Below are 13,424 nucleotides of genomic sequence, written 5' to 3' on the forward strand. Positions count from 1 at the left end.
CAAATGTAGGTGGTCAGCATACATTTTGCAGGAGTCTGGGGGTTTTTTAATGTTGGGAAACTTTATTAGAGTTTATAGTGAAAGTAGCAGACTTCTGGTTTAGCTCTCTGGGATGCATGAAAAGGAATGGGCTTGTTAGACCTGGAGATCTTCAGTAGTTTAAGCAAAATTGTTAGACGTCCCCTAAATGTGGCATTCATTTCTGAAAATATTGAATTATGCAAGAGTTTGCTTTTCTAATGTACTTTTTTAAGGCTTAAGAATATTAATGAAGCCAGGTACTGTTGATTTTGGTGGATGGTAGGACCCCAAGGAGTGAGATCTGAAGATAGCCCTTGAGTGGTTACTGCTAAAAACATGCTAAACTTGCTTTGCAATGTCTTCCTGAGATAATAGTTGTGTTAAATATACCAGTTTTCCAGCGTACCTTTATTTACTGGCCAGTATGAAACTGTAAATGCAGATGCTAGTCTGTTGAATGTATTGGACATACTAATTTTATCTGAACAATAATTAAGATCCATGATTTTTTGTACTGTCTTACACCTTAAGACCCACTGATCTTTTTGAGTACATTTTCACTGCTTTTTATTAAAATCCCCAAGCTTACATGGGACCTCGAGCCTGCTGGCGTCCAGAGCTGCAGTAACTATTACCAGTACTATTCAACATATTCATCAACAACTTGGATGAGGGACTAGAGTGCACTGTCAGCAAGTTTGCTGATGACACCCAGCTGGGAGGAGTGGCTGACACGCCAGAGGCTGTGCTGCCACCCAGAGACCTGGACAGGCTGGAGAGTTGGGCAGGGAAACATTTAACAAAATATAACAAGGGCAAGTGTAGCGGCCTGCATCTGGGTAGGAACAACCCCAGGTTCCAGTATAAGTTGGGGAATGACCTGTTAGAGAGCAGTGTAGGAGAAAGGGACCTGGGGGTCCTGGTGGACAGCAGGATGACCATGAGCCAGCACTGGGCCCTTGTGGCCAGGAAGGCCAATGGTACCTGGGGTGGATTAGAAGGGAGCTGGTTAGTAAGTGAAGAGAGGTTCTCCTTCCCCTCTACTCTGCCCTGGTCAGATCACACCTGGAATATTGTGTCCAGTTCTGGGCCCCTCGGTTCCAGAAGGACAGGGAACTGCTGGAGAGAGTCCAGCGCAGGGCAACAAAGATGCTGAAGGGAGTGGAGCATCTCCCGTGTGAGGAAAGGCTGAGGGAACTGGGGCTCTGGAGCTTGGAGAAGAGGAGACTGAGGGGTGACCTCATTAATGTTTACAGATATGTAAAGGGTGAGTGTCAGGAGGATGGAGCCAGGCTCTTCTTAGTGACAGCCAATGATAAGACAAGGGGCAATGGGTACACACTGGAATACAGGAGGTTCCACTTAAATATGAGAAGAAACTTCTTCTCAGCGAGGGTGCCAGAGCCTGGCCCAGGCTGCCCAGGGAGGCTGTGGAGTCTCCTACTCTGGAGACATTCAAACCCACCTGGACACCTTCCTGTGTAACCTCATCTGGGTGTTCCTGCTCTGGTGGGGAGATTGGACTGGATGAGCTTTTGAGGTCCCTTCCGATCCCTGACATTCTGTGATTCTGTGATTAATAGTAACCCAGAATGATACAGGTTTTGTGCAACATGCCTGTTCCGAGCTCTGTTTAACATGCAGTGGAATGGAGAGGGCTTTGGCGTAAGTCCTGAGTAAACCCCAAGCTTGCACCGCCAGGACCGTGACAATACTCATGAGTATGGCTCTTGTACATTGCTTTAAAGACAGATTGGTTCATTGGATAGTTTATATAACTAAAGCAATTTGGAGCAAGGTGTGCTGGTTCTCCAGCACTGTACTTAGGCTGAGTAGTGGGCTGGAACCCTTTAAGCATTTTTACTAACTTCTGGAAGCCATGAAATAGCGTGAAAACTGCACTCCTAAATAATAGTCAGACTGGCCAGGTAGCTTATGTGCTGTTGAGCAACTACCAGCAGAATGAGCGGTGATACTTTCACTGGTAAATGTAAAATGTGATTTGCCCGGACCACGTATCTAATTTGCAGTCGTCTAAGTTTGAATTTATGCTCGAATCACAGAGCAAAGGGGAGGGAGTTTGTGTGGGAGGTCCCTATAAATAAAGCTCTTTTAGTAGTTTATGTTTTCCTTATGTTGCACTCAGGAAAACTCAGGCACGGTTCTGAAATCTGTGAAAATGCTGGTATTTATTTCCTCTGCATTCTGTGTTGGTTAATATAAAAGAATGGAAAAGCAGGGACTTGTAAGTGTATCTTACATGCAAGATACACTCTTCGACTATTCAGTTTCTGTTACTGGCACTGAAGAGATGATTTTTACCCAGTCTGTGTTTGCTTGCATGGAATATTCCCAAATTTCATTGAAGATGACTGAAGCATGTTTTATGTTGTGGTGGAATAAAATAAATGTATTTGCTTAAGGTTGCCCCTTTAACCAGGTTCTGTGGCAATAAATATTCTGGCTCCCTCACCAAAATCTTCTGCCTCTAGAAAAATATTTAGTTGGCTTTGAGTAGATGCACATGAGATATTGGCATGGTGGAATAATTTGCAAGATCTTCCAGTGAGGTTATTAGCATATAAATAGCAGATGCAATGACGACCATCACAGCTGAGTACATTTAATTTTTAGTTTATAAGATAGAATGGGTTTTTAAATGCATAGCCATCAAGCCTGCTGAAAGACAAATGAAGTTTAGAGTTCACTTGTCTGAGGATGCCTTACATCATTTTTTTTAAAAAAAAAAAAGGGAAACAGACACACATAAAACTGAACAAAAGTGATTTCTTGGGTGAAAAGTAATTTAGATTGCAAACCAAGTTAATTAGACCATGCAAAATTTATTTAATGGTCCCAGCTGTAGTTTGAGAGCGGTGTTTTAGTGAGTAAGTAGATGTGACTTCTTCACATGCTATCTTTTCTTTTCCTTCTTTTTCTAAAATAATTAGTAAACACCGTACATCTAGTCCTATAAACTGATTGTCTTGTATTTTCCAGTCATTTTATTGCTTGCTTTAATTATGATTACAGAGACTCACGTTTTTAAATCCCCTTAACAGAATGTAACAACCAATTTGTATAAAACTGGGAAAAGGACCAAAGGCTTTTCTTTACGTCTTTCCAAGTGTTCTGCGGTGGGCAGAGGGGCTTTTTGCATTTATTGCTGGCTGGAATGGATGAACACGGCACTTAACCCGAGCTGCGCTTGCCCTGAGCTTCGCCAACAGCTGGAGGCTCTTGGAGTGTTGACTTTAAAGTAAAAGATAAAAATTCCATTTCTAGTGGCATCCAGTGTTTGTTTTCAGTATTTTTAAGAAGATGGAGAAGGAAACATCGGGGGTTTTTTCCAGTTTTATTTTTAGTGAGTAACCGGTTTGATTGCACTTGTCTAACTGGAAAAGTCAGCACTGTTTTAAGTTTTTAACAAAAATTAGGGGATTAAACGAGACATTGTTCTAACTCTGATTACAATGAAAATTATGCATGTATATTTTCTGTCCTTTTTGGGTTTTTAACTGTGTTGTCATACGCAGAGAAGTTCAGCCCAAGAATCTGGAAATTGCTTATCTAAGTCCCGTTTCCTTTAACAGTGAGATATCTAGTCAGGAATAATAATAATAATAAAAAAGAAAAAACACATAGTTTTGCAAAAGCTTTCATTTAGATAAATGGATAAATAAATAAAGGTCAGCATTACAGAACAGATTAACACTGAACAGAAAAACGTTCAGAGGAGCGGTGATGGTGCGAGGAGCCTCTGAGGGACGTCTGGGGGTCTGGTCTCCTTCAGGTGGCCCATCCTCTAGTGAAACTGAGGGGGGATCTCATCAGTGTTCATAAATATCTCAAGGGTGGGTGTCAAGAGGATGGACCAGACTCCTTTCAGTGGTGCCCAATGGTAGTATAGGGGGCAATGGGCACAGGCTGAAGCACAGGAGGTTCCATCTGAATATGAGGAGAAACTTCTTTACTCTGAGGGTTCCAGAGCCCTGGACCAGGCTGCCCAGAGAGGTTGTGGAGTCTCCTCCTCTGGAGACATTCAAACCCGCCTGGACACATTCCTGTGTGATCTGCTCTGGTGAACCTGCTTTAGCAGGTGGGTTGGACTGGATGATCTCCAGAGGTCCCTTCAGCCCCAGCCAGTCTGGGATTCTGTGTCCGAGAAGATCATTCAACCTTTGGCTCTGACGAGACTGCAAATGGCATTAGTGACTTTCCTCATATTACCTGGTAATTAGAATGGATTTGAGAATGAGACCTTTTCCCCCACGTTCTTTGACAGGTTATTGAAAAACAAGCAGTTGTGTGACTACTTATCTGGGAGGTATTTAATTCCATACACTACAAGAAAAGCTTTATGTTGTAGTATTTATCACCTGAGCTTATACTTTACCTCCCTTCAGATATGGCACACTAGAAATGCCATATTGGTTGTTTTTATCATAGCCTTGTTTTTCTTGTTTGCAAGTACATAACCACTCATTCCTAAAGGATTATAATTTATTAATTCTGCCACTCAATATGTTGTCTAAAGTATTTATTTGTTCTGATTTAAGTATGGATTTTGTTTTTCAGTTGACTGAAAAAGTTTATCTGTAGGGGAAAAGTAGATAATAGGTGGCCGAACTTTCATACTTGATCTGTAGAGCTTGCTTTGGAGCTTTGAAAAGTGGAATTAAAAAATAAAAAGGATACTTCTGTGATTAATAATGTTGCACATGCACTCTCCTCCTTTCTGTAAAAAGGGAATGGAACAAAACAGCACAAATGGGGTGGTTCTGATGAGGTACCACTGGAGTGAAGTAGATTGAGATATAACTACCCACCACTACCAGGCATGAATTTCCACCAGTGGTGACTTCAATATTTTAAAGTAAAAAGATAGATAACTTATATTTTTAAAGATTATGTAAAAATAAAGACTTTGTCTGTTAGAAGGGAAAAGGGGGCTTAATTCCTTATAGTTAGCTAAGCAGTTAATTTTTTTTTTTTTACAGGAAATCTAAATTTAATAGAAGCCCCTAGGGAAATTCAAGGGTGTGAACAATAAGCATAATATTTTATGAAAATGACCCTCATATTTAAAATCTGGCATTATATGTTATGCATTGTAGCACCAAGTCCACATCTACCTTTTAGAAAATTAAAACACATAAATTCTGTTTAGTGTTTGATATGCACTGCACTAGCTGAAAGCCATAATGCCCCTAAAACCTTGGGTTGCTTTTCACCTTTCATAAATTCCTGGGTAGATTCTATACAAAAAATAATTTTCAGCTCCGTGGCTCATTGTTATTCAAAGTTGATTGATCGTCGTCATTTACTCAGTGAGGAAGTTAAGTGCTCCTGTCATTTCCGAAGAGTATAATTGGGACGTTTCACAGGTCAGCGGTAGTGACAGGTTTCCCTTTTGATTAGTGTTAGACTGATAACAAAAATTACAGTTTCCTATGATTAATGTTTTCTATAGTACTTGAATGCACAGTTCATGGATTGTACCTAAACAAAGTGAATTTGCATCTGATTACGCCTCTTCTCCGTCAGGCTTTAAAGTTTGAGACCATGCAGGTGAAGCAGCAAAGTTGCTTTTAATGCAGTTTTCAAGTTGAAGATTAGTGAAGCCAATTGAAATTTAGGATAATAATGTACAGGGAGCTACGTGCCTCCAACAGCATGTGGACAAATTGAGAAATTTCCATTAAAGATAGTACTCTTCTGAATTCTTTCTAGTCCTCTCAGATATGCTATGCATGTGTGTACTTGTATTAAAGCCACTGATATTATAGGTGTAATCTGGTAAATGATCAGTCTGAACTGAGTTATCTTTCTCTTCCTAGTTAGACATTAGTTCTCAATTCCTAAACCTGTTGCTGTTTTATTTGTTTGCAGACTGTTTCTGAGTAAAATGTGTGGAAATACACTGAATGTGTTTTCTCTGCTTTATAAGGCAAAAGTTAGTCAGCTTTTACATTATGGCACAAAGTTCTAGACTGAGACCATCCATGGCAAGTTCTAGTTTGGTAAAATCTTCTGTTAATAGCTAAATGAGAAGTGGAAACTGAGTGTGGAAAGTACAGCATTGCCCTACTTCAAGCTCAAGAAATAAGGTTGGATGTTATTTCCAAAGTTAATTAAATTGCCCCTAACAGATAAAAAAGGGATGATAACCCCAGCAGGATTTTGAAATGAAAATACAAGTAAACTTCTGCTCAACCTCTCACCCTCTTCTGTTGTGCAAAGTGCAAAACCTGATGACTTTTTCTTTCTAAAGACCATCAGGAAGGTCTGAAAGTCGCAGTTTGACACAGATTTGCTTCTTCCACGTCTGGTGACTTTGCAAGTTTGCGATCAGTGGTGAATATCTGCCCGTTTCTTTGCATTAGAACTGTTTTGGTTTCTGCTGTGGAGGTCAAGTTCTTCTGTTGTGGCCGTGCCAGGTGGGGCCTGAGTTTCTTCTTTCTTGTAGATGAGAAGTGATTGAGGTGGGAAACAAAAAGCAAACGAATGGGGTGGGATCCTCAGCACAGCCTGAAACTGGGCAGCTCTGGAGGTACCAGTAATTGAGCTGAAGAGACCACGTTGTGGTTGTTACCGATCATTGGAGCAGGGCACTTTCAAACACGATTATGGTGAGACTTTATTTTAAAACAAAGGCTAATTAGGTGTTCTCTGATAAGAATGCGGTAGTAAATATATTCTTTAGGACAGTAAATATATATATTTTTTTGCCACTGGAACTGCAGCTTTCTTAAATCACAGTCCTTTTGTAAACAAAGGGAAGAACTGTACTGCTAACTTGCACCATCCATTCATTAAATGTTAATGTGTATCAATATGTGTATTAATATCAATTAATGTTCTTTATTAGAAACTAGTTCAGTCCAGTTTACAAGTAATACTGACCAAAAAGAAGTGCCGATTTATTTTTCTTTTAATTATTTAGTTTCCATTTTTAACTACATTCAGTAAACTAAGGTTGGTTTCTAGGTTTTTTGGCTTCAGAGTATATGGATGATTTAAAGGAACTCAGCTGTGACACACGATTAGAGTTGTGAATTAAACTGGGAAAATTCTGCTGCAGGCTAAACCTGCATTATCCTCCGGTGCTTGTAACAATGAGTAGTTGATATGAATATCAACGTACGTCAGGTGCACTAAGAGGAGTAAAGAACACTGCTGAAAATAATAATGATCCCATTCCTTATCTGTTGCTTTGGCTTCTGCAATGAAGTTGAAAAAAGTGACAGCCTGTGCTAAGGTTGGTTTTGCTGGATACCTCTTATTTCCTAGACTTGTAAAAGCGCGTGGCAAGTATATAATAATGTGCTAATTATATTGGTGTTAAGAATTAGGTGACTCTCAAGCAAGGTGGGCAAAGGAAATAGAGCATAAAAGCTCCATCATTGCCACCTTTCTAGGGTAGTTGGCTTTTAAAGTTCTGATGGTACAGGCCAGGTCTGAAGTGGCACAGATTCTTTTAGCTCATGTGTAGCATAGAAGAAAAACTCATTTCCAGGTATGGAACAAGCTTAGAAATTAAAATGTAGAGACTTGCTGGCACATATCCAGTACTAGCTAGATGGAATGGTATATAGGAAGCCACTTATGTGAATGAATTATTCTGTTTTTCAGCTGTTCATAAATATTCAGTTCCAGGCTGCAATATAGACCAAGTGCATGTTTTAAAAAATCCCATTGTGTTGGTCTTGACCATACAGTGCGCACAGTCTAATCGTGTGAACAGTTAGAATATACCGAATTAGCTATTAAATGAGTGTATTGAATTATTTGGTGCGGTTGTGAAGGAACACAGTGAAACTCTGTAGTATACAGGTCTGAATAGTCTTACTTTGGTCAATATTACCTTGCCAGTCCATCAGCTTCGCCTCGTGTTTGCCTGCTCTGGTTTTGAGCTCTTAAACAGTTTGATACTATTTACCATGCCATAGACTATTTGGGTGCAGCTAAATGAGTAATTTCAACCAAAGGATAAGAGATAAGGCTATAATTTGCTCATCAAGCCAAAATCTTGGTGTTATTTTAAGATTTTTTTGGTCTCATTTTATAGTTTTACACTTTCTCAGACTTCACCAACTGTATGTGTTCTAATGGATAAAAGGGGCTTTAAGGAAGCCCTTAGGATAGAGCATGGCTTTAGAGATAAAATGTTAAGCAAAGGCCTAATCTTAGATAAAGATTAAATACATAGTTAGGGGAATACTTTTGACATAGAGCAGTCTCGGCAGGGCTATCAGGATGTCTGCAAAATATTTTCAATGTGAAGGGAAATGAAAAGAGGTCTCCACATGAAAAAAAAAATAAACCCAAACCAACCAAAATATCTCTGTAGATGAAAGCCTCGGATGACGATGACGACGATGAGGATGAAGATGAATTTGTGGAGGTCCCTGAGAAGGAAGGTTATGAGCCCCACATTCCAGACCACCTGCGTAAGGAATATGGTGAGTTTGCCCAGCTGTGACAAGCTTTATCCCTGCATGTTACTGCTGCAGTAAAGTAAATAAACAGCCATTCTGAAGTAATAAAGTGATCAGCGGTGTGGGTAATCTCTGACTGCTATGGGGAAGTCATTACATAGATCTGGGAGCAGCGATTGGCTCCAGATAAATAAATACTTTCTAGGAGCAAGAGCGACTGGGATGAGAAGCTTATTTCATTCCATCATGTTCCACTGGAGTTCAGAGCCAGAAGCAGCACCATGTATGCTCCTAAGTGTGCAAAACACATACTGGGAGTGAAGAGATTGCAGAGTAAAGCTGTAAATGAGCCTGAATATTAGAAATATTGGCAACAGTCTGGTGAAAGGGGGTAAGGTTTTGTACTATCACCTGCATTAATAGCAGCTGGAGATGTACAGCCACCTCCTTACATAGGGTGGCCAATTTATAGCTCAGAAGGACAACTTTTTGTTTGCTTGCTTGTTTGGTTTTCTTCATTGGGTGTTGCTAACACAAGATGTTAAACGGAGGTCAGCGTTCAAGTGCAGAATTATAGCCACTGAGCACATACTAGGTGACAAAGTACAGTCTTGGTCTTGCCTTCTTTTAATGCATTTTAAAGGCTACTTAAACAATAAATATATACTTGTAATGTGTTTTTGTGAGATTGAGAGAGGAGTTCCTGAGGAAGGTTCATCTCAAATAATTAAATTTCAGCACGTTATTCCTTGTCCTTTGTACATCTGGCTTATTAAGTGTCTGCAGCTTTGCCTCTGTGAAGCATTGCGTATTTTAAGATTCGGAAGGTTTCCGTACGTTGTAGAAGAGAGGGTAGCTGCCATCACAGAGTTAAAAACTTTGGACACTGTAGTAAGTTCCTTGCTCCTACATTTCTCCATGAGTATTTGGGTAAGACTGGTGCCATGTTTTGCCTTTTTCAATCCTGCTCGTGCTTATTTTTAACTTCAATTTGCATCCTAGAAGTCACACTGCAGCTGTTACCTGTATAAGTCAAATGTATATTTTTGCTGAAACAAGTGGACGTGCCTGTGTAAACCCAAGATGATGTAGCACAAAGGACCTTTTTACTGTTTTCTGCCATCAAATTTGGCTACAGGCAGTGGAAGGTGATCAGTAGTGATAATCTGTAGTGGCTGGGGTCAGCTCGAGGATGTCTCCAGGTGTGAAGTCCTGCTGTGCCTCAGTCATAGGAGAGTTTGGGTTGGACAGGACTGTCAAAGCTCATCCAGTGCCACCCCTGCCATGAGCAGGGACATCTTCGCCAGCTCAGGTTGCTCAGAGCCCCGTCCAGCCTGGCCTGGGATGTCTCCAGGGATGGGGCATCCACCACCTCTCTGGCCAACCTGGGCCAGGGTTTTACCACTGTAAAACCACCCTCGTGTCTAACCTGAATCTCCCCTCTTTCCATTTAAAACCACCACCCCTTGTCCCATCACAACAGGCACTGCTAAAAAGTTCATCCCCATCTTTCTTATCAGCCCATTTTAAGCACTGAAAGGCCACAATGAGGTCTCCCTGGAGCCTTCTCTTCTCCAGACTGAACACCCCAACTCTCTCAGCCTGTTCTCCCAGCAGAGCTGTTCCAGCCTCTGATCATTTTTGTGGCCTCCTCTGGCCCATCCCCAACAGGTCCATGTGTGTCCTGCACTGAGGGCTCCAGACACAGCTCTCCAAGTGGGACCTCACCGGTGCATCTACCCCACCTAGATGTAACCTCCCAGGACCCCTGGGATGGAAGCCTGCACTCTATCTGTATATCTGTGTTCCCCACCTAAGGACTTGCAGTAAGTCCAACTGTCTGCTTCCAGGTTGTGTGAAGGAGGTAGATGTCTCTGTTCCTCTGTGTCTTTAAAAAATGTGGAAATTAGCAACTATATAGAGGACTGAGATGCGACTAGTGCATTGGTGAACAGGTAGCTGCAACATGGTTTGACATGACCCTTAGCATGGGGTGCTTGAAACTGTGTGTAGGTTCTTACTTAGTCCAACCAAGAGCTGGGGGAGATGAAGTGGAACTGGGAGTACCGAGGCAGTGAAATGTGAAGAATGTTAGACGAGAGCACGGGACAGTGGTGAAGGGCTGTAGGATGCAAACGGAGGAACTTGGCAGCTTTTTCTTTATTCATTAGAAAAAACAAGTTATACTGGTATAATTTTATCAAAAATATATGCTGGCTAGCCCAACTACCTCAGTTGAAATACTGAATAAGTTCTAATTATTGCTAACAGTGGGACTTTCAAACAAGGAATGTAACGGAGTAGAGGGTTATCAGCCTTCCAGAAAGTTGTGAAAAGCTTCTTATGTATACATGGCTAATGGAAGAATCCAGAAACTGGTAGTGATATAAATGAAGGAGCATATAAGGTTAGTTATTACATAGCTGTGGTGGTTCTTTGGGGTTTTTCCTTCCTTTGGCAGTATTTCTTGTGTCAAAACTGGTGTTTTCCTAATAATTGCAGGCACTGGAGCTTGTTTTTCCTATATTTAACAGCAGCCTGATGAATCCTAACATGCATAAGTTCTGTTTATACTTGTCAGCTTCCACTGGAAGTGGAATGTGCTCATCTCTTGCCTCTTTCCCCCCCATCATCCTCATGGACACACGTTATTTTAAAAAATAAAGCATCTTACCACCCTTTGTATTGCATTAACACAATACTTTACTGCCATTTGAATTCCTCCTCATGAAAAAGGATAAAAGAACAAGCCTACTATCTCCTCAAGGATATTTTAAAAATCTATATAAAATGGATTAAGAAATTCCCAATTTGTATTTAAACTATTGCTGATAGGAAGATACATCATAGTAAAGAAGCTAATCAATCGGGGAAAAAAAACCCTCTCATTTCATATACATGTGGTTATGTAGGAGCTGATGGTCACACTTGGCTGTTCTTTATCTGATGTGTTTGTTAAAAATAGTATTTTGAAAGAGATGAACCGTTCTCGATGCTCCTGAAGTCATTCAGCTTTTCTCGCTGCTATTAAAAGTTATTATGGAAACTCACAGTTCAGGAAAGACTCTGAAAAGAATTCAGTTAATCTTTTAAGCGTGTGCTTAAAAGCACATAGCAGCACGTTGTCATCAGGACCTGGCTGTGTTAGGAGCCACGTCTCTCATTAATGATGGTTCTTTATTCCATGTGCAAGTGCAGTTACCATAACAGTGACTTTAGCTTTATCTTCATATAATCCAGGTGGGGTTTTGCTGCATTTATTTAGATCCTGAGAGTTAAGAAAATGGAAGTCTGTGCAAGTGGAATGTTCTAACTAGAACATCGAACCTTCTGTTAAAAAGAAAATCTCAGTGTTACATAGAAGGTGTGAACAGTTTAAAGTTGTTTTTCCTTGTGTTGTTACACAAACCAGGAAAAGTGAACAGCTGCTCACATCAACTTTTTATACTAAACAAGAAGACAAGGTTGTAAAACACAACTGTGGAGATGGATTGAAATGTGACATTTAAATTATTGCTTTAAAAGTCACTTTATTCTCTTTGGCTTCTCTTAGGAAAATGAAAGTATCCTACAAACAAGGTAAATTTCAGGTTGAGATGCTATTTCTGATGATGCGAAAGTGTATTTGTGGTTCTCCTGAGATCTGAAAAGTTTGTGAAAAATGAAAAGAAATTTAGAGACAGGGGAAGTTTTGTGTGCCTAAGTATATAGACATATGCAATTGTATTGTCTGTGTGTATCTGTAATTGATGATGATGATCTCAAAATTGATGGTGATATTTAATATACAAGATGAACTGAGCATGGGTACAGTTTGGGTGGAGGGAGAATTAAACAAGTCAATTTGAATCTCCATGTATAAGATGAAATGTGAATTTGTTAAAAGAATTTAGGTGATTAGATAACTGAAGTGTGAAGATATAACCCATTAGGGGTGTCATGCCAAATTAGCATTACCAGACTTTTAACGACCTCCCATTTGTATAATCCTTATTTACACGTGCACCTGCTGTCTGCAGCAGACAGGGCCCAGCCATCCCGCGGCACCACGGAGCCCTTTTCAATACATCGTGTTGCTGAAAAAGAAACAGTGCTGTGGAAATAATTGTCACAGGCTTTCTCTGGTTCTCAGCGCTCTGTGCCGACATTGCTGCTCTCTATTGAAGAGTAACTTGCCCTTGGCTGGCGTTGCTAACCCCTTAAAAACTAAGGCATTATTCATTTAAAAGAAAGCTTTAGGGAGAGGGGAAATCTTGTTTCTACCTGAGGTTTCCCACATTCCAGCCTTTGGTGGTTGCATTGGCTTAAAGCCTTAAGGTGGATAAGGTGAGGGATGCAACTGTGACCTCGTTCTTGTGCCACAGGCAGAATTTGGTGCTGACGCCGAGGTCAGGGATTCTTTCCTACCCTTGGTGGTCTTGGCATGGCTTGCAGCCGAGCTCTGAACCACGCGGTAATAATCCATTTTGAGACGTGCCTTTCCACGTAAAACTCAAACGATTCTCAGATCTGGTTCAAAGCACCCACCTCCAGCAGCTCTTGTCTACTAGTGGGTTTTCCCAGTTCATAATTCTTGTCTCAGTGCATTCGTGAGCTTACTGATGCAATAATGCTTGGAGGTGCCACTGCCACTTCGCAAGTGGTGACATGCGGAAGCCATCTGACTGGGAGTATTAGCATGGAAGCAGTCTACTGGTTATCAAATTTAATCCTTATCCAAAATTATACAAGAAATGATTTTGCAGTTAAGAACAGAAACCATTGTTTCAAATCTAGTTAATAATTACTTCTCGTGTGTTTGAGCCTTAAGCCAAAATGTTTTAGGTCCCTGATAGCAACTTCAGATGTTCACATTGCATCTTACAGCCTGCTTGGGATTTCTTTTGTATCTGGATCAAAGCTGTAGTTCTAAAATCCCAAGGGATTTTGCTCGTTTCAGAAACTCTTCCCTTTTCCCATCAC

At 40.6% G+C, this 13,424-nt stretch overlaps 1 protein-coding gene across 2 annotated transcripts in view; it reads left to right on the forward strand.

The window, feature by feature from the left end:
• UVSSA (UV stimulated scaffold protein A) overlaps window positions 1-13,424 on the forward strand; it is a 63,349-nt gene that overhangs the window by 17,908 nt on the left and 32,017 nt on the right. For both annotated transcript variants that reach the window (XM_065060335.1, XM_013369536.3), the window contains exon 7: window positions 8,375-8,486. In XM_065060335.1, the coding sequence (XP_064916407.1) occupies window positions 8,375-8,486 (112 nt within the window). The remainder of the gene's footprint in view (window positions 1-8,374; window positions 8,487-13,424) is intronic.

Source organism: Columba livia, chromosome 4 (assembly GCF_036013475.1).
Source record: "Columba livia isolate bColLiv1 breed racing homer chromosome 4, bColLiv1.pat.W.v2, whole genome shotgun sequence".
Lineage (NCBI taxonomy): Eukaryota > Metazoa > Chordata > Aves > Columbiformes > Columbidae > Columba > Columba livia.